The sequence below is a fragment of the Bombus affinis genome, chromosome 1 (genome assembly GCF_024516045.1).
Source record: "Bombus affinis isolate iyBomAffi1 chromosome 1, iyBomAffi1.2, whole genome shotgun sequence".
NCBI classification, from domain to species: Eukaryota; Metazoa; Arthropoda; class Insecta; order Hymenoptera; family Apidae; genus Bombus; species Bombus affinis.
The window spans coordinates 17074199-17102137 of record NC_066344.1 but is presented as its reverse complement, the minus strand read 5'-3'; the positions used below and the strand labels follow the sequence as shown (position 1 = coordinate 17102137).

The following is a 27939-nucleotide window of genomic DNA, read 5'->3' as shown; positions in this document are numbered from 1 at the left end:
TGCGCAAGTCTTGTACAAGGATAAAGATCTTGGATCTATAATTCTCAGTGGAAGGAAAAATTGAGGATAGGTGAGGATGAATGAAATATTTTAGCGGTTTATAGCAAGACAGGAATGAAGGAAATGGCGAAAGGAATTAATGAATTAGGAAAGGGATATGTAAGAAGAGTGGGAAAGTCAGAAAGAATATCTGGAGAAGAAAGGCGAAGCAAGTGACCAGAGGCAACCGCCTAGATTAGGTTCCAGCGTTTTTAACAGCGGAATTATTAATAGTAATTAATTTCCTAGCAATATCATTTATTAACAGATATAGTAAAAGCTGGTTAAGTGTTTTAGAAAAAGCGTGAAAATATAGATAGCGAACTAACAAGTAAATCAAAGATAGATCTGTGATATAGTGTACAGGTTATGTATAGGACAGTGTATAGGTTATGTATAGGTTATGTATAGGTTATGTACAGGTTAAAAAAAAACAAAGATATACAGAGAATTCGACCGAATAAAGCGTAAAAGCGGACGCCACGTAATTCTTCGTAGAAAAATAGAAGAAAAATAGAGAATACAATTTTTTTATTCTAAGCTTAGTTTTCGACAAAATCGAGTTGGAAATTTGTCAAATATACTCGAACGTGGCTAATTCTGGACTGACCAGGAGCAAATAATCGACAGGAGATTCTTCTACGTGAGAAAATAAATCGCAAATGTAGAATGAAATTTGTCCGTTTGAAGTTTCATTTTGAAGGAAATAGAGTTTGAAGATGTTTACTTAAGAATCGATCTGGTCCTAATGACCGGTCATTTTGTCATATTGGGAAAATCCGCGATCACCAATTTGTCAACCCAACAATGCGCGCGTATGACAAATTTCCAAATTTATTTTTCTGCGAAACAAAGCATCTTCTGAAAAATTCTATTTTATTTCTTAATACTAAATTCTTTCTTTCTTTATTCTTAATTCTAAAGTCGAGAATGAAAGAGATTTATTACATATCTTTTTCTTGGTTTTCCACAAAGAATCACGTCGTGCTCGCTTTTACATGTTACACGGTCGTATTCTGTATGTTTACGCGTTAGATAGAAGATGAAACGTGTGCGTTTGGGATGAGAGTGAGGATGAGTATGGGTCTGTGAATCTAAATAAAGTATGGGCTGAGTGAGAGTAAGAAACGTGTAAGCCAAGTGCTTTTTCCGGGCTGTGAAGCCGAAAAATAGATAAAACAGAAAATAAAATGAAAATTATTAAAAAATAAAAATTAACAAAAGACGAAAAGCAAATAAAAGTCAAATCTAAACTATATTTACTTCAAACATTAGAAGCTACATTTAGGAAAACAGAAATTTTTGTAACGTTTCATCCAAAAATAAAAAGGAAAGGAGCTTCTAAAAGAAAAAAAAAAAAAAATAAATAAATTGAAGGAAGTCGTAAAAAGAAATGAAATCGTTTCATCGGAAGAAAAGATAAAAAGTGGAAACTGTACGACACAATTAAGTGAAATTTATCTATACGAAAACAGAAAATTACAGAAATGATATAACGAATAATACAATAAAGTCACTAGAAAGATAGAGGCAAGTTGTAAAAAGAAACGAGGATTACGTTTCATTGGAAGAAACGATAAAAAGTAAAAAGAACGAATAACTGTACGACCGGAACTTTCCAGACGACCAGCATAATTTCAACTGTCTTTAAGTTATAGAATCTTGCGTAACCTATTTGTATCGCGAACTATACACCATCCTATATGTACGTGTATATGTACCGAGCTTGCTTTGCTCTCAATTAGCGTCTGCGTTCGCTAATCTCGAAACGTAATTTCGTTGAAAGCATTGGACACGAACCATTTGTTCTTCGATAATCGAAGACACTTTACGATCTCTAACGACGAGTGGACTAGCCATTACATTCTTGAAATATCATCTTGCGAATCTTTTATCTAGGCAACTACAATGCTATATTGGGTTGGCAACTAAGTGATTGCGCATTGTGTCATTAGGCGGTATTGACAAAATCCGCAATCGCTTAGTTGCCAACGCGATATTTGCATAAATTTCATCGTTTACGTAAACGATCAAGATACTGTAATTACAAGCGTATAAGAAGTAAGTTCGGAGCTTTGATATTTAATTGCATAAATTTCACTGAAAAGAAAAAAGGAAAAAATGATATTTCTAAAGATTTAACCCCAAAAATGAGATTTCAGGGCGGTTTTTACGAAACAATAAAAAATTGTCAGAAGAACTATCAAAAATCAGATTTCCTCTACTATGGATAAATGAAGGTTTAGCTTTCTCAGCTCGCGATAAAAATAACTTTCTATTCATTGCGGAACTTTCTGGGAAAAGATCGATGAGACGAAATTGCGATTGTAGTATATTATTGGGTTGGCAACTAAGTGAGTGCGGATTTTGTTATTAGATGGTAATGTCAAAATCCGCAATCACTTAGTTGCCAACCCAATATATCGTAGTAGCATTGGCTAACAATCTTCTGATTTGTAAAACGTCAGGTGAAACGTTTCCGATGCAAGTTAAGGCGGGTTTCCAAGGATTCCTGATTACAAAGTGGTCTAACCTAAATAGATAATGAAAAAGCGGGCTCTATCGGGTCTCTGATTCGTCGACTATGTTAGTACAACCCCATGGTCGACGAGATAACCGAGCGAATTTAACGAAACTGACGCAAGCGACGCTTTCCACTAAATTAGTTCTCTAACCATTCGTTCATTCACCGACGTTGTTCGTTGTTTACCGCTGATTAATTTATCGAATTATTAGAAATTCTCCCGACTATAAACAAAATGAAAATAAAACACAGTAAAAATGCTGGCAACTGTTTATTGCTAACTAATTTATTTAATTTATTCTCCTGATTATAATAGAAACTAAAATAAGATATGGTAGAAACGGCTATAGAAAATCAGACAATTTAAAAATAATAGGGAAATCACGTCCTATTGCCTTAAAGTTATTTACCAATTGCTAGGATTTTACAACAATTAAAGTTCAATTGCGAAAGATGATTTTTCCCAGTGTGCGAGGCAATGTCGATGGAATGTTCGTTGCATACAACGACTCTGATTTTCTTAAATATATTCAACGGCAAGCGGCAACGACAAGCATGGTAAATACGCGTAACAAACCCGGAACTCATTGGTCGTGCAAGTTCGATATCTTGGCAGGTTTCGAGCGGCATGAGAGCCACTCTTAGAATAAATTAGCTCAGCATTTCATCCACGACAAGCAACTTGTAATTTATTTCGAAAGTTGTTATATGCGACGACGAGAGATCGTCATTATATGCATATTATTATAACTATCAAGTTAGAAGATTTTTTTATCTTTTCGTTAGTAAAATCACGCAGACGGTTCTAACGAAAAATTGTCTTTTATCGAGATAGCGATACGATTCTGATGGAAACGGAGATTATTTAGAAATCACTCTGAAAAGCTATAATAAAATTGTACTTTTAATAAAACCGGATGAATATCACGGTAAAAAATTGTATTCTGGAAGGCATCGGCCTGCTGCCAATTCGCGAATTATACGGCAGTACGCACCTCCGTAAATATTCCTCTGTTTACCAGCCTCAACGATTCGTTCGGTAAAAATGAGTAAGCGTGCATTCCCTCACGGAAAATGAGTAGGCCCGCACCTCTTCTTCCTTTCTTTTCTTTATCTTGCTTTTTTTTTTTTTAGGCTGCGCTTTAAACAGCAGCCTCGTGGAATATCACCGAATTAACGAGTTCCAGGAATCGCGGGCTACCTTGCTGTTCTTTGAAACGTCGTCAGACAAGCCTTCCTTTTAATCCTATTTTTCTGTTCTAGTTTTATATTTAGTCTTACACGAGTCGCAAGTAAATACAGAATATTCGTGTGATTTCTTTTCAATACGCGTCTAACTGATTCACGCAGCGTAAAGAACCTTCTGCAATGTATATGAGAACTTTCATAGTTTAATGAACATTCGCTGTAATTACCAGAAAAGCGTAGAGTCGTGTTTCTACGAATACAATAAAGAAAGTGTAGTATAAGTAGAGAATTGTTTTACTCGACATCATATGGAATACCATATTTTGGGTATTTTATATATTTCTCTTATGATTTCAACGATAAATTCGCTATGAATCTCTCGTGATCGTAGGATGCGACATCGTAAAACGAAGAACGTCGGATATGACTGGAAAACACGGAGTCGACGTTTAGGAACGAATAACTCGATAAACGTCGTTACAGGAGGTCGTTAAAGCTCGAATATGAATTTGCGCGAACAGATAGTTTAATGGACACACGTGGTATTATATCGCTGGACAAACAACGTTCTCTTATCCACCTTCCTCCTGGCCAGTTGTTTCTCTTTGACTTTAAAATGGTCTGGATTTGCAACGAGGTCTCGCTATCAGCTCCGTGGAAAATGCACACGTGTCGTTATTTCACACGGCCGATCGTTCTGTATCACGTCCCCTATCAAATTCGTTCCTTAAATTATTTAAATTACAACGAAAATGCGATGCGGTCGAACGATTGAAATCTTGAAATATTGCTGCTTCGCAACCTCAAATTAACTGGATCGCCATTCTCATTCCGTTTGTTAATAACAATCGATAAATTGAAACTTAAACTTGAACGTCGTTTATTCATTTCGAAATTTATCCTTCACATTTGACTTCTGAAAAAAGTGACATTTTCTCGATATAAGAAGTTAGATGGCGCGTTAATTCACGACACTGACATGATTAATTAGGATGAACTCGATATCACGGATCAAAGCATAGCGAGTATCATAAATACAGCAACTGCGTAAAATTGCAATAACCTGCCGCGCTGGAAAAGATCACGCTCGTATTTTCTTCCTACGTCAAATACAGCGATAAAAAGAAATATTTACAAAATGATAAAAAATTTATCGATATCAAGATGGTAAATTAAAAATATAATTAACAAAAATATAACATAAATAATCCAAGAGGCAGAAAAGTTTCCTTGTTTCAATTGTTAGGTACAAATGCAAATTTTTAATTATTTGTTACGTTTCACCCTCTGCGAATTAAATCGAAAATCCGATCTTCTATAATGGAAATGAAATTTTTTTTTTATTATTTTATCGTCTATGGTGTTCCACGCTTCAATAATCGCATCATTTAATTCCACGATCTTGTCATACTTTCGAATTTTCGAATGAATCCAGCAAACTAGCGTACCCCACATATTTTCCACTGCAGGCAATTCCAAAAGAGGAATATTTTCCGAAAACCGGTGTAAAGTGCGGGCCGACGGGTGCATAATCTCGCACAAATATTGAGTTTTTATCATTATTATCTATGCGAAGGAGTTTTTAATAATTTTCCAGCATATCCGTGCAATCGATATTATTCGTCCTGTTTGAGATTAAAGCAACGCCAGAAACGGAAAACCTCGCGCAAACCAGGACGCCTTTAAAATTGCGTTTCGAAAAATATTCTGTTTCCTTCCTACGTCGATCGTAATAATTGTAGCCGGCCGGATTGACTAAGTTAAACTTTCTTTCATTACCGAAAATTAGCTACAAACAAAGTTATTATTAAAACATAGTTCGGAAGAAAATAGATTGTAATTAACCGTTTTTCAGCTTGCGCGAATGAAAATCTTGTCTCTTTATCAGGAATTTTTAATTTCGATGCTGATTTCATTTTTCACATTAATTTTGAATATCGGTCAATGATTTTGACGAAGTCAATGAATTACATGTTTTCTTAGTATTTTACGTTCGTCTCATAATTTTCGCGCTCGACGTGGCCTCTTCTTTCTCCAAGATTACGTTTCCTTGCCACACAATCTATACAATTGCGATCTTTGAACGGTTCAGAGTGTAACAATAACTATAAAAGCTATAACAATAACATAGCAATATAACCGTATTCCTTGCATTCGATGCGAAAAGCATCGGTCATTGCATTTTCTTTAATAGAAAGCTCCTCTCCACAAAGCATTTTCTTTTCTAAAAGACTTTATTTTAACCAATAAACGTAACGATCGATGCCAAGCACGTGGAATAAAAGAACGAGCAACTGCTGCATTGACAAAATAATAAGAACGATAAAAGTTGATATAAATGGAATATTATATGAAGAATTATATGGAATATATTAATATATCGATGCAAGAAATTTAGTACTTAACTTTCTGTTCCTTTCCAACCAATTCTACTGTACGCGTTAAATCGATTTTTTATTTGCTTCAACTGTACTATATATTGCTCTGGAATAGAACGTTGACATAATTTTTCCTAAACTGACAAAATATCCAAATATAAGTGGATGGGTATATTTTTGACACACGCGGTGTATCATCATCTACCTGACGATTGATTGTTCCCAGATAAACCGTATCATTCGACATTAACAAATAAGGGTGAACATACGGGGGGTGAACTTTATCTCCGTAAGAACGTGAGAAGAATGAATTGGTCGACTGACGTCGTCCGTTACGTCTACTAACCCAAATTCTAACCTAACCTAATCCAAATATAAAGTGAACCCAAACTCGATGCGGACCTAACTCAAAAACTAATTCGAGGGGTCAAATTTTTTATTTCTCACGTACACTGTGATGAAAATTTCTCTGTATCCTTAAGTCAAATATGGTATACGATAGGGTGAAAGAATTTAAGAAATGGTCTAACTTTAGGTTAGGGTGTTGCTACCTTTTTCTCTCTATCTTTTAAAAGTGTATATACATTTTCGCGTGGGTGACGTACAAGGTTGGATTTTTCGCTTCGAATCGAACCGTCGCCAACTTCCACGGAGTTTTACTTCGCAAATCTATCGCGACAAGGTGCAGTGGCGTTTTTCTAAAGCTCGCGGGATCGCTTGAAATATTATAGCGATCACCGCCATCTTTTCCCCACAAAGTAGTACCACATGAAAACGAGACTCAAGGCATCGATTGAATTGAAAACTAAGTTCGGAGGTAATGTTAGAAAGGAAAAACGAAGGCGACAAGATTTTGTAAATGCAATGAAAATTGTAAGCTTGTGTTATTTTATATTTTTCACCTGTTTTCATTTTGATTTCACACGTTTGCGAACACGATTCTCTGAAAACTGCAGCTGCCCCGCACAATTTTCTTATTTTTCATTTTCGTCTGATTTCGAAACACGTGCTACTTATCGGTAATCATATCTTTTACTATGATAGTTTTCTTTTATAGTGTTCAATAACTTCGTTATTTCTATTTAGAAGGTTTGCACGAGGTATAAATGGTCAAACAAAATTAATTGCAGTATCCAAATATAATATTCGAGGGTTAATATGCAAGAATCTGAGAGAAGTGTTTGATAGAAGCGGCGTCGCTGCCACTTTTCCGTAAAAATGTTTTCTTTGAAAATACATTAGTCATGTAGTTAGTTTGGCTTTGGTATCTTCTTGCGTCATGTGTTCAACGTAAGTTCGGATGATAAGTCTTTATGGTAGCTCAAGAGGGATCGATGATATATTTTTAACATGTTCTTGTAGGGTATCCGTGGTCCTCTGTAAAGAGGAAAATTTTCATTCAGAATAGAATGGACCGTCCGTTTAATTCGTTTTCTCCTCGAAGTATCAAGAATTTTGACTCATTGTTATTTTCCTTAAGATTAGTATCGCATAGTTGAAATAAGAAATTTCGATACTAAAGTAAATTCTATGTTGAACAAATTTTCACATCAAAATTTTCATCTAAATTAAATTACGATTAAGTAACGATACCAACGACTAAACTATAAAACTTGTGCCAGACAAATCAAAATATACACAGCGCATGTTTTACAAAAAGCTATTTAAATCCTCAAAACCGCATAAATCTAAATATATATACATAAATCTACATATAAAATTAAACAAAAATTATGTATTGGTCACTTGGACTACTCTGATACCTTCGTTGTAAATACTTTTTTCAGAAAGCTTTAGATCATGCAAATTCTTCCAAATAAATAAATACAGTTAATAAATACTAATAAAATTCTTTGTAAATCCGTAAAAAATGTGATACTGTATTTAATTTTTTGTGAAATGCAACTGTCCATTGTAAGGTTTAAGAACTATAAAGTAAATATAAGTTACGATAAAGGAAAAAAGAATATCCATAGAGGTCCGTTTTCAGCGGAACAAAGGTATTGGCTCGCATGAAAAATTTGTTATTGCTTGTATTCTACCTAAACACTTCCAATGTTGGCCTGTTAAGTCGCGGAAAATTCCCGCATCCAAACTGATCATCGTTTCTTCAAAATTGCTAACAGTATCTCGTAGAAAAAAGGAAAAACCTGAATAATGGAACAAAACAAATAAGAATAATAATAGAAAAATAGAAATAGACGAAAGAACAATTGCCGAAAGATTGTATTGGATTTCTATAAGCAAGGAAAATCCTATTCGGAAATAGGAAAAGTTATTACTAGAAGTCGTTTTATTGAAAGAGATGTGATTGAACGATATAGGGGATATAACAAATGCAATGCTTTGCTGAGAAAAAGTAACAAATGCACGAAGCGAACGTCCTCAGAAGCTTACAGACTGAGAAAAAGGAAAAATAGTTAATATAATAAAAAAAGTACCTAAGACTATATTCTCAAAAATAGCTTGAATAGTAAAAAAACGAACCTAACATGGAAATACACTTTATAACAGTTCGAAGAACATACAAAACTGTTGTATGTGAAACAGGAATTGCAAGTCGAAAATCACGCATTAGCAAAATTAATAATAAAAAAAAAAATTGGTATTCGTTATTAATTAAGTGCATGAAAATATTGGGTTGGCAACTAAGTGATTGCAGGTTTTGTCGTTAGGTGGTATTGACAAAATTACTTAGTTGCCAACCCAATACAACTGAACTGAATAAATTGAAAAGGACATTGTTCAAATCGTTAAACAAGGGGGTGGTGGATTAATGATGTGGGGGTGTATGAGATTTTTTGGAGTTTGGAAGGCTTGTCTTTGTTATTGAAATGCGCAAATGGAATTATTTAAATATCCCAAGGAAAAGAAGAGGAAAAAATAAAATTTAGAACAAAGTTATTATCTTTTAACAGGATAATGATCCCAAAATATGAGCCTATATTGTTAGATAATGAATCATTTTTAATACACTGCATACGTTAGCTACTACCCCACAACTCCCAGACCTAAATCCTACTTTTCGTTTGAATTATGAGGATGGATTTAAAGCAGATCATATTACGTCTCAGTAGGATCTGAAGAAAGTGTTCCTTGAGCACAAAATAAGTGCAAAAATCAGAAAAAATTAGTAGAATTCTTAATCGTCTGAAAGCTATTATAAAAAGCAGAAATGCATATTAAAATATATCAAAAGTTAGAACAAATTTCTACCGTAAAATCGTAAACGTACTAATACTTTTGTTCCGTTGGAAACGGATCTTTATGTGTTTTGTTTATTTGTATTATTTATTTTTATTGCATTATATCTTTTTCTCCGTTATAACTATTTTTAAAATTTATGATTCATGGTATACTTAAGACTCGATAAGAACTGACAGTTATATTTTACAAAAAATTCAATAGAAAATCTCGTTCTTTATAGATTAATAAAGAATGTTATACGAAGATCTGTGTATCGTATCTGTACATTTATATCGTATATTGTGCATCTACAAAATTCCTATGAAAAAATCCTCAATTTATTATTTCGAACATCTTTCGATTTCGACCACTGTTATTCTATGAAACACACTGGAGCGACACAGTTATTCAGTTTCTACGTGTTCAGGACACTTTGAAGGAACCACGTGTGACCACAATAGGTTGCAGAAGCGCCAGCGTTCGCTTCATGACTCCAGAACAAAATCAACCCCTTCCTCCATCGTAGATCGTAAATTTTCTCCAAAGTTTTTTGGGGAACAGGCTCTTTCTCGAAGACCAGGAAAGATTGAAATTCCTGTAGGGTAGCTAAACCCTGCTGATACCTCGACGTCTGGAAATAGGGTAACGTGAAAAATTAGAAAGACTTTCGCAGAATACCTTCCTGAGGATCCCTCGACCGCGGAAAATAACTTGGAGACCTCTAATCCGTACAATTCTTTCTTACTTTCTTCGCTCCATGATAATCAAGTTGGAGTTTTCTGTATTTATAGGTTTAAAGTCTGCTTTAGAAGATTAGGAATCTGTAGTTATTAATTCACTAAAATGGGAAAATTTGAACGATTCTATTGGAACTTTTTCTTTAACTCTTTGTAACCGCAGATTTGCTTAATTGTTTAATTAATCAAGTTAAATTAATTACAATTATTGCGCAGATTTCTATTTCCAACCTTTGCCAGTGCTAACAAAATTCTGCCACGTGAGAGCAAGAAATGTAATAAGAAAAGAAGGAAATTTTGCATGTTACGCAGCAGTTGATTATTTATTCAACGCAATATAGTGTAATAATATAATTGTACAAAAGAACCCAAGATAGACAATACACCTGTTTATAGAAAAGGATAGTTAAGCCAGGATTGTCAAGAATTATGTTTTTAATTTGAATCTCTCCAATGGCTAGCGTAGGAGGATCGTCACAATGGTATTAATACTCCTCTGGAAATGGTTTGATGGCATGCATCGTAATAAGAGACATTTATAATATTTCAGTAAATTATTATGGACACGTATACATAAATTTACGGCGAAAAATTTGGGACGCTCTTTACTTTTTAGGATAAACAACGTTTTTCATACATTTTTCTGAAAAGTGATAATATCATAGTGATAACGTTGAATTGTAAATATAATTAATTACAGCTTCAATACCATAAAATAACTATATTATGAACAAACTATTTATTTAATAAAGAAAGTCATTATTTTCGTTGAAGTCTTTACAGGTTTTCAATTATTGAATAAGAGTATAAATAAATTGAATGTATACAAAAGTTCGGAAATTCTTCGAGCTTGACTTTCCTCTCGTAAACGAAATCTGCTTTGTCTCTGAGAAATTTCTAGAGAAATTATCCTTCGTTAGTTGTCCCTTTTACCAACTTTAGCAAGTGATTAACAAGTTCAAAGTTGTATAAAATCAAAGCATTTCTAATTAAACCCGGCGTATGATTAAGTACTAATTAAAAGAACAATTAACCTTTTTACTGTACTATTGCATAATTATAATGTTGTGTCTCAACAACTTATCATCTAATTAAATCACAGATGTATTTGCGTTGCTTAAAATTTTATTTCATCTTCGGCGTGTTATATTTTCTTAGAAAATTTGTTCCCAATTTTACCGCGTTATACCTTCTTTCTTATAGAATTTGATTATAATTTTATTTACATATTTTATTATATTCTACCACTATTTTATTACATTTTCTATAAAACGTCAGAGAAGAAGTGTCTCTATTACGACTAATAATTAATAAGAAAGAAATCTTCCCACAGCCCCAAAAAAGTTGTATTTCTAGAATGAAAAGACTCTTTAATTAATCAATTTAAAATAGTAACTATTTCTAAATTTTGCCTGAAATAATTGCTATAAATAAAACGTTAAAAATTCTCCCACGTGAGAGCAAGAAATTTAATAAGAAAAGAAGAAAATTTTGCACGTTACGAAGCAGTTGATTATTTATTCAACGCAAAATAATATAATAATATAATTGTACAAAAGAACCCAAGATAGACGTTTTCAACCGAAGCCACCTGTAATTAAATCGAAGTAAAATACCATATGTAACCAGGCATATGTAAACCGTAAATTCATAAATCTATGGTTAATCGTTTAGTAGAAGAAATAAAGTCGAAGGAAATGTGCGACAACGAAAAATTCAAGGGGAAGAGAAGACGAATGACAGGAGGCAATGTCGAGATATCGATGGTACTTTCCAGCAGCCGTGCCCCATATATCCGGCAGGTCAAGTAGAAAATGCCGGTCCCCCGAAGACAATATGGCACAGTATAGTTATAGCCAAGGCTGAACACAGCTCGTTTCGTAACGAGTATCGCCTCGCCTTGTTGTTTCCATATTTGTCCGATGTTATTAATACCATTAACGAACTCGACATTCCTTTCTTTCACTTTCCTTATTTTCTTCTTCTTCGTTTTCCGATTCAGTTCTCTTTCTTCTTCTAATAAATCCATTCAATTGGTAACCAGCAGCGGTTACGTCACGGCTATTTTATTAATTTGCATGCTACGTTTTCTTGGCTGCGATTTAACAGCCTCTGAAAGGGAAACGGCCGTTTCTCTGCTTACAATAACGAAACGTTTCTCTATACTACGGTTTTCACGAAAGTTTCGGGTAGGAAGGAATAGGGCACAGGTCTGGCTGAAACGGCTGAAGGGAACACGCTGAAAATTGTTCGCAGCGTGCGAACAGTTTCGTTGCGCTTTAACTTCGCCTGGTTTACGATATTCGCTGACAGTTCTAACGGTTTTCGTACTCGTTCCACAGTTATTAAGCAAAATTTAATTGTTGTCTCGTTGACTCTGTTTAACCAGAATCTCGCTTGCTTTTATGGGATGAAAAATAGATCGGAGTTTCTTATTTTCATTTGGAAAATAGGATAGTTGGTTATTAATGGACCGGTTGATATTCGTATAACGATGTAGTATTGTGTAAATTTGTACAACAGGAATACGCATAACACAGGATATATTATGTAAATATAGTCCATACGAGACTCTAATTTATAGGTTTTGTTCAATGAATTCTGTATAATGCAAACCTTCTTTATATTCCATTGTGTTCCATTCTATATAACGTTTACGTTACACAGATTATTGTATCTTACATATGTTACAGGAAACGAAACGTATAATGACATAAAAACGTCGAATTACGAAGGATCTATAAAAACGCATAACACGTTTAGAGACATAACACGAACAACAGAAATAATTTAACAATTAAAACGATGATAAAACAGAGTCGAGGAAAAATACATGTAAACATGAAGTTTATGATATAAAGAGCGTTCTTTCCTATTTCCTAAAAATGAAATGAATTACCTCTTTGAGTTGTTGGAAGAGGGAAACGCTTCGAAACATAAAGAAAGTAACACATGTCACCCTAAGAACCGTGACATCTAAGAACTTTTAAGTCCACGCTGACCCGAATCTCGTTATCTATTTTAGACGTGCGTATAATCGAAACCGATATCCTCGAGTCTTTGCAACTTTTAAATTTATCCTCATTCTTCGTTTTTCTTTCTTTTTTCACTTGCTCCGCACAGCCAAAACAAAACTAAAAGAGAACGGGCAGGATGAGCATAAAATCGCGTTTTACGAGCCAGATGATCTTTATCTCGAGTTTTTAATACTTCTAAACCGAAACGAAAGCGATAATCGATGACAGTCTAATGATCCTAATCCGAAACCGACGATTTTATTTACGCGGTGTAACGACGCGCGACGCGGCTCTAGCCAAAATTTACGATTGGTTAACGTTAAATCGGAGAGTCGCGTGATTCTTTTAGCTTGCCGGCGGGAAAAGTGTCTTTACCTGTGAAATATTTCATACACAAAAATGGGATATTATATACGGGATAGCGTAAGGAACAACAGGTATTTTAAGAAAGATATTAGATTAGACGAATGAGAAATATTTATAGTTAGAATTTGATGTTGCACCCCTTGATTGTGCTATTACATATTTGGCAATGGTAGCAATTTAGCATTAGATCACTCAATTTTAGGATGTTTCGTTTAATTTTATTTTATCATCCATCTATACCACCGATCAAAAAACTAATAAGATTGACAATTTTTTAAATTGTCCTACAGCTTTTTAAATTACTATCCACCAATTCTTACTATCGTTCTGACATTATATTTACGTATACAAATGGCAATATCGTACGAGAATCGAACGTATAATAATATATCATTGGTGCAGGAAGCGTACAGCTACAACAAGTGTACAGTATCTCTGAAAACTAATAAGATCGACAATTTTTTAAATTGTCGTACAATTTGTTTACTGAGATGTATGTGATTTTGTGTACCACATCGGATCAGCCGCGCAGTAGTGATAGACATATGCGTGTGTGAGTACGTGCGTGCGCAGCGTCTCGTAGAACAAAAGAATGTGACTGTTCCGCACGCATGGTAAAAGTGAGACTAGAAGAATGTCGAAACACGTGAAATGGGTATCTATGAACATCTCGTAAATCACATGTTAAATAAATACAAAACTATTTTATTATCATCCCTATATGTAATGAAAGTATTCCTACATATTTATTTCGGCGATTACGATCCACAATTCTCAACATTGTTAAATTATAATCCAACAATTCTTACTATCGTTCTGACATTTACGTATACAAATGCCAATATCATACGAGTATCAAACGTATAATAATATATTGTTGGTACAGTATCTACAGCAAGCGTACAGCTACAACAGGTGTACAGTATCTCTGAAAACTAATAAGATCGAAAATTGTTTAAATTGTCGTACAATTTGTTTACCGAGATGTATGTGATTTTATGTGCTACACCGGATCAGCCGCGCAGTAGTGATACACATATACGTGTGTGAATATGTTGAGTATGTATGTGAGTATGTGCGTGCGCAGCGTCTCGCAGAACAAAAGAATGTGACTGTTCCGCACGCATGGTAAAAGTGAGACTAGAAGAATGTCGAAACACGTGAAATGGGTATCTATGAACATCTTGTAAATCACATGTTAAATAAATACAAAACTATTTTATTATCATTTCTACATGTAATAAAAGTATTCCTACATATTTATTTCGGCGATTACGATCCACAATTCTCAACATTGTTAAATTATAATCCAACAATTCTTACTATCGTTCTGACATTATATCTACGTATACAAATGCCAATATCATACGAGTATCAAACGTATAATAATATATTATTGGTACAGTATCCACAGCAAACGAAAACGATTAATCTTTCAACATTGAATCGTCGTATATAATACAATTATTAACGTTTATTCTGTATTAAAGATTGAAACACGAACATATGAATTTTTCATATAATTCTTGTATTTGATAGAAATGTAGGCTACCTCGATATAAAGAGGATGTTTTTTTTTAAATTATTTGTTCTGAATCCGTCGTTAATTTCAAAGGATTAAAGCGATACTATCTTACTGCGTGTAGCTTGGTGGAGGAATCGGTCGAAAGTTTTTGAGTTAACAGGGTGTTGGAGACGAGCTGTAGTTGGGAATTACTCTTCCGATCTAAGACGCGCAGCTGTTGCGTTTCCCTAGGTGCTGTCGTTCGATGGACAAGCAGGCTGACGACATAATAGCGATGCCTCGATTCTCCGCGAAGTTGCTCGTAAAAGAAACAAACAGCAGATGCCACTAACAAGGTGCGAAACGTTTGGAGAGAAATAAACGAGGAAATGTAATAAGCAACCGTGGCGTGTCGTTTTATTACGCGATATGTACGATATATCGATCGGTTCACCCTTTCGACTTTCTTTTATTCTTAACATAGCGTGCGTCCCGTGAGACGTTGTTATACTTTTATTGATACGCTGTTCTTAATGTGGATTTTTTAAATTTATTTTTCAAACAAAATTGCTGCACAAGAATATTAAAAAACTGGGAAGTATTGGGTTGGCAACTAAGTTATTGCGGATTTTGTCATTAGGTGGTATTGACAAAATCTGCAATCGCTTGGTTGCCAACTCAATATAAAAAGGAGAATTAGGGGAAGAGGAGAGAAGCAAGCGTGCGAAGAAGATGAATAAAAGTAACGATACGATTATTAAGTTTTCCCACAAATATAGAAAACATCATACTTTGTACATTTTTAACACGAGCGGTCTGCTTTGTAACGTAAATAATAATAATTGTCACAACAAACTTCTTAATATCGACGATATTTCTATTAACGTTATCTATGTATTTTTATTATTTATTAATAAATCTCTACCAACGCTGTCTCTACACTTTTATTAATTTCAATAAATTTCCATTATTTTTAATAAATTCAGCTCTGAAGAGATTTTACTTAGTCTTTTATCTAGTTTATTTAGATTTCATTGAGTTTCCGCCAAAAATTTAAAGAAAAAAGAACAGCAGGTAACGATGACTTCACAACTTTCAGACTTGCGTGGAATTTTTTCTCGCCGCGTGTGGAACGCTGTGAATACTGTGTTGCATTTCGTTAAGGCCAGTGACGTCGAATTCCGTGAGGGGGCGCGAAATAAAATACGATCTCCGAGCTTTTACGGCTTTCCTCGCGTGCAATTGGAACGGAAAGCTTCGATGGGAGTTTCCCAGTGATTTCTCGCTGGTAAATCGAGATGTTGGCAGGCCAGCTAGTGGTTTTAGTTCACACGAGGCGAATAAAGTTCCTTTGACGAGATTCTCGAGTGGGGAACTGCTACATTTTACGCAAGTTGCCGTAGCAAACGATTTCAAGGGATTCCGATAAACGACCAACTTCCCAACTGCTTCGAGGAAATTGTTGCTGGATCACATTCCCGTCCATGACAAACGAATCTCTGTTTTTTAACCGGCATGATAGGCCAGTCTATGGGCGAGATCTGTAAACTGTCGTAGAAATGGAGAAAGTTAAATCCGATAACAATCGAGAAATTTACGAAGTGCCGTAGAAATCGAGAAATGAAAGGAAAACAGAGTTACAGAATCGCGCAGTGATGGGTTCTATCAGGCAATCGAGAAAGTTCTGTCGTTTATGACAAAAAAGGATGATGCAGAAGTCGTAAAAGAAACTCTCTTGATTACCTAACAAATTTGACAAGTTTTATGTAGAAAGGATCCACGCGAATAAATATAAAATAGAATTTGATCTCTCAGGAAAAAACTGCACTTTCCAGGGAGCATCATATTGAAACTCGAATTAATAATAAAAGATTCGCAGAGCAAGCTTGGAGGTCGGAAGAAACGTTGACGAAGTACTGTACGCTTTAAAAGGTTGGAAGAAAGTTGAAGTCATTTAAATCATGCAGAATGTTGGAATATTGTGGCGCTAGCTGGCCAACGTTCGAGAAGAGACGCGCTAAGAATTCCGGGGAAAATACTCGAAGGCCGAGGGGATGGAAAGCAACTTAACGTAAACCGTACGCGGCTCATAAAACCCAGACACCTAAACGCTCTTCCCCCAGCGAAAAATCCCCAAATGCAACCCCTCGACTCTCGGTAACCGCATACAGAACCATCGAACCTCCACACTTCTTGATTCCATCAACATGCCTATTTTCTGCACTCGTTCGATCGCAACGAAAAATGCTTTATCGTGATGCAGAAAAAAAAAAAGAAGAGAAGTATAATATCGTGTTCTGAGGACGATTTTCGGGATAGCTGCCATTACCATAAATTCTGCGAGCTGTTAAGCGTTTTCAAACGAACAACGAGAGGAAGATATTACTCGGACATTGTAGATAAGAAACAATTACGTATATATAATACGACAAAGTTATGTTAAATAGTAGAATTTGTTGTTTTTATGGATTATATGAATTTGTTATCAGGCGATAATTATATGAATTTATTTATTATCAGGCGACCATTTAATTTGTTAATTGGGTCATTCTCTGATTAGAAATTTCGCTAATTTTGAGATTGAATATTAATACAGAAGAATATTAATACGACAAAGTTATGTTAAATAATAGAATTTGTTGTTTTTATGAATTATATGAATTTATCAGGCGACCATTTAATTTGTTAATTGGGTCATTCTCTGATTAGAAATTTCGCTAATTTTGAAATTGAATATTAATACAGAAGAACTAGTTTTAGTTCTTAATGCAATATAATACAAATATATTGCGCTTTTAATAGAAGTGCAAGAATGTATCGAATAATAGAGGTTTATAATCAATGAATAATAATCAGCGAATAATAAGTCATATGAGTAATAAATTACGTACAAATATTTTTCCAGATAATGTACGTATTCATAAAGATTTGAATTTACGGATTTGCATTTATTCTGATTAACCGCATAACATCATAGTGTTTTATCACATAATCGATAACGCAACTTACAAGATGGAACAAAGTGTGTAGTAGGAACGAGAGAATAATTCAGAACGTATAAAGTGAGAGCAAAGTCATAGGGCTGGTTATTTTCAGAAGGCAGAATCGTTGATTAATTCCACTCGGAGTGGCGACGAACTGTGATCGTCGACTGTTTTCGTGGCAGAGAATTTAATAAGAGGAATGGAAATGAAAGGAATACTGTAGAAATGTCGGTTAACGGTCTATTAAATCTTTTCGTGTACGAGTGCATTTTTTCTTTTTTTTTTTTTTTGGTAGAGTTAAGATGAAGGGAGAACAGATGGATGAGAATAAAAAGTTACGGGGATAATGCAATCCGGGAGCATTTATTAGATTTCGTGTTCTCTGTGGCAAGTTTGCTGAAAGAGGAAATGAATACAGCTGGTAGAAAGACTGGCCATGATGTATGGAGAATAAAATGCACCATGTTTTAAAATGTGATAGGATTAATGAGCCATAAATAAATAATAAATGCTACATTCTCTGTGAAACAAGAGAAGATTAAAAAGGAACGAACAGATTTCTGCTTTTACCGAGAACAGATTGGTATAAATAGCAAATAGTTAGAAAAGAAACTAAAAAGAAAGTAAAAGAAAATTATCCACAATCAATAAACAGATTATATTTTTGTCTGTGGCAGAGAAACAGAATAAGAACAAATGAAGAAAATTACGTAATAGCAAATAATAATATAGTTCACAAGTGATACCATTCATTGCAGTCGTTGCTTCGCTTCTGTTACAAAAGCTGAGGAAGGATTCCTTGCTATTGTTAACGCATACGATTCTTTTCTGGAACAATAAATACCGTTTCGATTGTATCATTGGTTGGAAATTGTAAACTGACTTTGATTCTGAAACTAAAATAGTGAACTGATTTTAATTGGAAATCCTAATTGATCATTGTTAATGTAACAAACGATCCTTTCTATCTTAACTTGAAATAGCAAGTAGCTATGATATTTCAAGGTAAATATCAAGGCCAAATCTGTATTCTTCTGTAAATAGCAGAAGTTCCTGAGACATCCAGCTTTTAGTCTTATTCCTGTTCAAGCAGCTTTCAGTTTTGACAGAATGAAGAAATTAAATTACTTCGACTGCGAGAGTATTTTAAGAACTTTTAAAGGATGAGCTTACGTAGGATAAATCGATTCTCCTGTGTCATTTTTAAGAACAATGTTTCAACAACGATAATTCTCATACTTTTAGTCCTTATTATATTCTATTATGTTTTTCACGTCTTTCGTACCATATTATTATTTAACGATATTCTTCGCGAATAAAAACTCGACAAATGCACGTGAAATTTCTATTAAATGTCTTTCTCACCACAAAATGGTTTGACGAAATGTGAAATTATATTTTGTGTAGAATTTAATAATAAAAATTTCAGAACAAAGAACAGAACAGAGGAAGCTAAAATTAATAATATCAAAGAAGAATGAAATTATATATATTTTTTTATCGATTATATATTATATTATATATTTTGTATATAATTAAATAAATATATTTGAGAAATTGGAAAATTGTTCCATAACATCGTCAGCTGAAATTTCGCCTAGAAATTTCAAATTAACCAGCCTTATGTGTATAAATAAGATACAATGAGAGTTCACCACCTACGGGCGTAAAAAATAGACAACACTCAGGTTTGACAATGTAAAAACTTGGAATATCAAACATAGAGCGGAAAAGGTATAGCCTATGAAATTTTATTCTGAAACGAAAGAACGTCTCTCTGTCACAACATTATCTAATTAACTTGCGCGACATTACAACTAATGACAATAAACACTCGCTTTATTTCTACGTTTGTTACTGCTGTTATCCTCTCATTTTGCCACTTTGCTGCAGTCTGTATGCTTCTCCTCTTGATGTTTAAAGATCTGCTAGTGAAACAACGATAGTGAAAATTTCGTAAAGGAACAGTACGAAAGGAAACGTTAAAAGACAGCAGAATTAGAATTTTAGAAGCTTAAAGCAAATTGGTGAGGTGTTAAAATTTTGGTAACTTACAAATTCAGGAAATAAATATTTCAGAGATTTAGAAATAAATCAAATTTTTAGGACAAGAATGTAGAATTCTCATTCACTTTAAATAAACTTTAACATTTAATGGATATTTTTAGAAAATCATACTCGGAAAATACGCCATAAAAGCTGTTGAAAGCACGGACTCGACGCTCGAAGAAAATTATGTGATTGATAAGTTCAAAATGTAGACTCAAAATGCGAACAACTGATCGCTTGTTGGGACATAAATTAAAAGAAACTGCTGTGTTGCACTTAACAGGGTGTTAACGAATAAGAATACTTCCTCTTAAACGAATCAATGTTTTCAATTATATATCATAGATATTGTACATACGTTTAACTCTCTGACATTATAATTATAAACTTTTGAATGTATCAAATGTCAAAACTCGGATAAACAAATGCAACTATTGTGCGTTAATTAATTCTATTATATCTTAATTGTTCCTTACCTAAAATTCTACTTTCCCTTCATCTTTTCTCCTTTATATCATAAAACATAATGATATAAAATATCTTGGAAACATTTGAATTGTTCGAAATAATAAAATATTTGAATTGTTTCGTACTAAACTATCCGATTTATTAAACCTAAAATTAGTCGTTCCAGCTTGATAACCGTTAATTTCCAACATAACAGAAATGTGTTCGTTGTAGAAATTCTTTTTACAGGATCACGTAATTATTTCCATGGATGTTGCAAAATAAGGTTTCGAAATTATTTTCCAATAAATTCATCGATATAATGTAATGTTGAACGATGAAACGAGATTCGAGATCAAAGGTATTGGGTATTTCATAAAGCGGCGAATTCATCGTGAAATCGATGAATACGTCATTCTGTATCAGCACAAACGGAATATTTAGGAAAGAAAAGCAACCCCTGAAATTAATACCCTTAGTACCGCATACGTGGCAGGAAAGTCCAAGCAGTCAAGCGTTACCATTATGATTTACTATTCAGGTCTAATCTAGCGAAAAATCATTCGACCTTGCAAGAACCTAGCGACTGTTCAATAAATATGGTAATTTTGACAAATGAAAAATATAGGAGCGAAATATACAAATGGTATTTTCTACGCTTTTATTATTTCCAAAGAAACATTTTTTTATCAGGTTCTATATAATATGATCCCTAAAAATTTCACTTACAAACAACCTAATAATCATAGTGCGGATTTTTACGTATTTCTAGGAAATACAAAAATGTGAAATTGCATAGAATGCACATAGTATGAAAAACTATATAAAATATCCAAAGTATAGTGCTTTGTATAACACTCGATACGTAACGATGTTCTATTACGAGGTTCTATGTTTTAAATTATATTCTCAAAAACATAAGTTCGTATAAAAATCTCCAGTCTGTTTAATAATAATAAATCAGGAAACAAGAAGAAGAAGGGCTAACATAATCTCGAAAGCTCTTCCAATTTCACGCAAAGTCATTCCGAATAAACGTACAACCTCGCGTAACAGTTAAATGAGGTGAAAAGTGGAAACGTGGTGTTACGCGGCTTCTCCGCAACATCATTCGCGTTCTTGCGTTTTCAAGTTAACTAGGTGCGAAGTGTGTTTCACGTTCAAAACGAATCGTGTTAGCGGAACGCTCAGCCCTGCAACCGAATGTTGCTTTTATCCAGAGTATACAGTCATTTTGGTAACTGTCTGGCAGAATTCTTACGAATAAATGAAAAGTGTCTGACCTCGTTTTCTATACGCTTTTTACAGGAATAGTAACATATGATACGGCCGTATGTCCCTGGTAAACACTCGCTGAAACTGCAGATAAGGAAACTTATTATCCCAGTTTGGTAGTTTTAACTACACGCGAATTGATTTAAAACTGGTGTTTCCGAAACGTCTACTTGCTAAGACAGACAGTAAAAATCTCTCAGTAGGAAAGTTACTAAAATTCATAGTGTGTCAACTATAAACTTTCTATTGCCCGTCGCTGCGTGCAATGAAATTATGCATTTCTAAAAAACTGACTAGACTAGACTAGGATTTTTATGCAAATTTCTATTCTTACGAACAGGACTAAAAAGATAGAATTTAAATGAAGATTTCTTTCGTTTATCAAGCGTTATAAAGAGTACTCTATCTTTATATATTTTGGATATTTTATATATTTATATTTTATATTTATTTATATTTTATATATTTTGGATATTTTATATATTTTATATATTTTCTCAATCACTTAGTTGCCAAACCAATATATACAATCTGTCATGTTGCGACGAATAAACTTATGGAAGAAAGTCATCTATTTCATGGGAATTGAACATTAATCGTATGCTTATGTAACGAAATTAAGAAATTAATAAAAAGTGAAGCTGCTCGTCTTGAGCGAGGTTCGTATTATAATCGCGTACTTCATATTCGTAGTCTGTGACTGATTATACAGTTATTCATCGATTAATCTAGAAAATAGTTTCTTAAGAAATGACATATTCACGTGGATATATAAAAATAGGAGTGAAAAGTTTGTATGGTTTCATAGTTGAGATGATGTATACATTCATCGATAATTATCAATTCCTCCTTGTCTTAAGACGTGTCACAATACCACGCAACTCTCGCACTTTGTCATCAATAATGATGATTTCAAACGGTTACACTATCTTGGCTAGTATCCAACGAAACGACGGTAAATTGACAGTGTCAGAATTGAATTAAGGATAGCATAGATTTTCTCATCCATGGCCGAATGAAATACGAATTCGACCCGGATGGTTAATTAATGGGGATTCGTGGCAAATTAATTGCTTAACAAACGGCCGCTTCCTCGATCGCTGTTGGCCATTCGCGCGATTTTCCGCCGGTATACAAACCGATAATCAACGCCGTGAATCTAAAATCGATTCGATTTACCTCGACAATTCACTGGAACGGTTCGATTGCCCGCGGATATCAAGCTACCAATGTATCACAAAATTGCATTAGTCCCTGATAATTATTTCGGAAAGATTTTCTCTATCGTTACTTGCAAGTCATTGAATACTTAACACTAGATGCGAAACAAGCGGATGAACGTAACATAAATTTCTAACTACATTTGTAGATTTGTTAAGATCTATTAATATCTAGGAATTTATATTATCGTAGATCTGCAGAGATATTTATGTTGTAGGAATTTAATTCCTCTGTACCTGTCAACATTTATTACGATCTAGTATGATTCATATTACGAAGGAGGTTACATCATTATATCTAAACTGTCATCTTATTTCCTCTTATATTATACGTATTATTATTCCACATACTACTGCTACTGCTATTTTAATTTATAATATGTCTATCTAATTCCATTGTAAAACTTTAACATAGTGACCCATAGATGGTTGTACTTTACTATTATACTACTACTAGTATACAAAAACTGCTTCTAAAAACTGCACGGTCCTCTCCAGTTTCGCGCAAAAAAATAATCTGCGTATAAAAATCGACTGTACGATGAAAAGAAAAAAATCATCCATTCGTTCGACTAATTTCATCGAAAAAAAAGAACAATACCAACGATTAAACATGCACGACAGTTGATTCAAGCATTTCAACCGATCGATATGGTCGATTTCGGTAGAGGGAGAATGTCAAAAATAACAAAAAACAAAAATCAGAAAAAAAACATTTCGTTGCTTGTTTTTTACGAACGTTCGACCGTTTGCACACGTGTGCGAGAATCATATGTGCATCGCGGCGTGTAATAATAGTTTACGTGCAATGTATGGTAGTATGGATCGGCTTGACTTACACATGTGTTCGCCAAGCAGCCAGATTTCAGGTCCAGAATTCACCTCGACAAGAACGGTCGGTGTACAGATCAAAAGAACGCAAAGGTCGGCCACGCTAAGGTTTACCAGAAAGATGTTCGTGCTGTTCCGCATGTCTTTACCCCGAAACACCACGATCGGTACCTGAAACGAATAAAAAAGTCATGTTTCTGATATTCGATCACGAGAGCAACTCGACGTATGGAGAGGGTGTAGGATATGAAGGGATGGAAAAAGATCGAGTAAGATGTAACGTAGCAAGATGTTTCTAAATCACCTGGTAGTTAAATGTTAGAGATAATTGAGTAATACAAATTTAATATTTAAGTAGTAAAAGTAAAAGCAACAAATTTCTGAAAATTATTCGACGGTAATAAGATTCGGTTCAAACTGAAATTAAGACCGCGTAATGGATATAAGCGAATATTGTAAAATAACTTCCGCGCATACTGTTCCGTTGCCTTATTTCAATTCTTATACATTATTGGAAAATGATGATGACGAACGATAGGTAAAATTGAACGGCGGAACTTACCATGAGATTCCCTATTATGCCGAGAACCATCACCACAATACAGGCGATCATGGACGTCGTGCGGATGTAAGCCGGCAACATGTAAAGATCAGTGGTATTTTCAGTCTTGATCGCTGAAACGTTACAATTCGTTTCGTATTAAATCGATTATGTTCTCTATCGAGATTTATCAAATAATAAATAACGAATAAATAATACGCTTGCTCTTGGAACTGTAAAAATACATCTATATTTTAATTTATTCGATCAAATATTTAAATTCATATTATTGCGCAAATGATAAAATTTATGCTTCAATTTTCTTTATATCTACTCGATTTCACCGATATCTTTTATTCAGAACTTTATCTCAGATTATCTTCTACATTTTGACGACATTTAAGGCGGCTCATGATGAAACTGATCCTTGTTGAATTTTGTTTACTTTTATTTTATAACCCGAAGAGTATTTTACTAAAAAAATATACCGAAGAGAAATGAAAGACGCTAGAGAGTTCTATTCTGTCAGTTTCGCCAAGGAAGAAGACGAACATAGACAAGGGCCGGTTCTACCAAGAAGTCATTCGATCTCACGATACTTTTCTCTCTCGTAAAATACGGTCCAAAACTACAAATATTTCTGCGATAATAATATTCATACTAATAATATAAAACGATGATAGCGATTACCATCGTTATTTCGATGTTTCGATATTTCGGCTAATGCAAATACATTTACATTCTTTCGCCTACACATCCTCTTCACCGCATGCATTTTATCAAATAACCGATCGCGAAATATAACAAAATTAAGCGTGACACGGCACGCCGGTGCATACCCGATAACGCATTGAGACCGTTGTTTCCAGTAACGGTTGTACAACACGAAGAATTTAATTCGAGCGGGACACTGGACACCGTGGACAACATTTTCGTCCCTTGCTGCGCCAGGAACAATTTCCAATCGTGTATTTTGCCCCGCCTCCTGTCACACGAGCGCGCGATGATGCTTCTGTTAGTGTCGATTGTCCATCGTGTGTCTGTTTTATCCTTTGCGAATCCACCTTACTCTCTCACTTGCGTTTTTACGTTAAGCGCACATAATACACTCGCACACTCTATCGCACCACAATTTCCACACAACGAACGCGCATCTCAATGTTACATATTTACAGGCGAAGGGTACGTGTCACGGTTAACGGTGAAACGTATTACCGAACGTCTCGGTGTCATCGGAACGGTTTGGTCGGTAACCTTCTTACGTCGGTAATTTGACGATCGGACCAACGAAAATTCGCGAATTCGAGACGTCAGTTACAGTACCGAATTCCCCGATCGACGTCGATGATAACCGGAGAAAATCCATAGAGGATCGTAAGAGGAACGCCGGCCACGTAGAAAGACCGTTGGATACGGTTTCCTTTAACTTGCAGGCAACCGTGGATTTCGTTGACGCGATGGTATTATGTGACATTATAATCTGCTTGTTCGTGACCGCCAAGTAGTTCTGTGCGAACAGACAGTTTCTAGCCAAACCGGTAATCAGTCGTCCCACCCACGGTGCGCGAGGGTTTTCGTCTCGACCACGTACTTGTCATTCCTTCGAGACGGCCGATTCCAATTTAATATGCTCAGCCTCCTCCGAACCCCTGTGGTCGCGTTAAGGCAACTGAGTAGGTTGTGTTTTTCTAACAATATATCTAGTTATATTTTCATGGCTAAGGAAGAAACGTTTCTTATATTTCCGCAACGGATGAATAAATAATATGTACGAATATAATAATATAATGGATGAATAAGTAGGTGTCGTTTGTAAGTGTATCATTTAAGTTGTTCTGAAACTATGCTGATCAATTCCATCAATCGAAAAGTACAGGAAATTACGTTGCGAACGTTGTTTCCTAAATTCCCTATTATCCGTGTCATATTTTTAGAGAAATAGATTATTCGTTTCTCGAGAATTGATTATTAATCGCGTACATAATGAAATTAAAAAATCAATAACGAGTGGAGTTGAGCATATTGACTATTGATAGTAACAGAAGACAACGAGCACTATGAGAGTTTAGTGAAAATTATAGGATCGTTTCATGAAATTTAGAATTCTTTGATGCGAAAGTGAACATTGTTGTAATGGTCAAGGTAAACAAACTGTTTGGTACACTTGCAAAAAATAATAGAATAGAGTAGTATCATACATCATACGTATATTCGATTCGTGTTTAAACAAATTCCAATTTCGGACGTTCCTTTACGACAAAGCTGACTAAACTTGTTACCTGACCTAACTTAACCTATCGTACATTATAATCGTCTTCTCCTATTTCAAGTTGCTACGAACGTGTCTTTAATTTAAATGGACTGTTTGATCGCGCGCCGTCTAATAGAATCGTATAACGATTAACGAGAATTATCGCAGCTTATTGGAAACGAAGAGTTCGTAAATATAGATCAAAGGATGAAATTATTCGGTACTAACGTTTGAAACGATCGTAATAAAAAGAGCAAAACGTTTTCAATTTACTATCAAATCTTTCCTTATTTTAGAAGCAATTATATTGTCGAGTGATATATACTTTCGCCCCGTTGCCTCTTTGTATGACTGTTCCATTTATCTCCTATAAACATGGAATATAGGTCGAAGCATCTCAAGTATGTACGTTGCTACGATCAGTTAACATCGATTAACTAACGCGCTATGAAAATCTATTCGAAATCTAATAGCATCCTCGTCTTGTTTAATCGTGCGTATAAATGGAACACATGAACGGACTTTATGAAACTATTTGCCCTAAGAATATTAACATCTCACTAATTTTCACTTCCAGAACTGTTACGATGAACGTTGACAATTCCTCGTAATCGTAACCTCGATTTTAACAGTCAAATCGAATAAAAATCAAATGAAAAACGAATAAAAGTAAGAGGAATGATAAAGTTGTAACGAAAAGCGTTCTATATTGCCAACATAAAAAGAAATAGTACTGTGCTTTTCCTTTTTTTATTCTACTATTACGAAAATAATTAGTCAATTGTTCCTTTTATAAGTGAAAAATTGTACAAATACGATACGTTCCCTTCCATTTCAACAAAATTTCCATTTACACATTTTTGCAAATAAATTCTGTTCTCCAAATTGACGACTACCGACTCTGTCGACATACGTTCGAAATTTCCAATTTTTCGAGCAATTGATGAAATACTTGGAATCGTAACGATCAAAGGGATACGTTTCGTCGGTGCTTTTTCTGAACGTGGTTGAGCAAAGAGCGCAAAAAAAGAAAAAAAAAGATAACGTGCTAGCATAACCTATAAAATATGAAAATTATATAATTAATATTCGAACGTTCCTTTCCGAGAATGTTTCGATCGTTTGGATTGCGAGAATTTAATTTACAATTGTATGTCTCTATTTAGATCTAAACAACCTTATTTTTACACGACACTTGGTAAGAAGTTTCGTAAATTGCGATCACGTCTCGTTTCGAAACATTAGAAATCGTTATTACGATTCAAAGTATCGCGAAACTGGGAATTCTGACGGGGCACGAATGACACGTGACAACCAACAAGTTTCGAAGCGGTCACATTTCCCGAACTACGACGACCGCAGCGAACAAATAGTACTGGTGAACTGAATGAATATCGCTTGG

At 34.5% G+C, this 27939-nt stretch overlaps 1 protein-coding gene across 6 annotated transcripts in view; it reads right to left on the bottom strand.

Annotated features, from left to right (window-relative positions):
* LOC126914603 (growth hormone secretagogue receptor type 1) overlaps positions 1-27939 on the bottom strand; it is an 86408-nt gene that overhangs the window by 25990 nt on the left and 32479 nt on the right. The window contains exons 1-4 of one of the 6 annotated variants that reach the window (XM_050718755.1): positions 27715-27907; positions 25126-26004; positions 24308-24420; positions 23754-23916 (exon numbers count right to left, since the gene is read on the bottom strand). In XM_050718755.1, the coding sequence (XP_050574712.1) occupies positions 23754-23916; positions 24308-24420; positions 25126-25216 (367 nt within the window). In that variant the 5' untranslated portion in view covers positions 25217-26004; positions 27715-27907. Of the gene's footprint in view, positions 1-23753; positions 23917-24307; positions 24421-25125; positions 27908-27939 lie in introns of those variants that run through there. The other 5 variants (XM_050718745.1, XM_050718774.1, XM_050718765.1 and 2 more) reach the window with 5 other exon arrangements.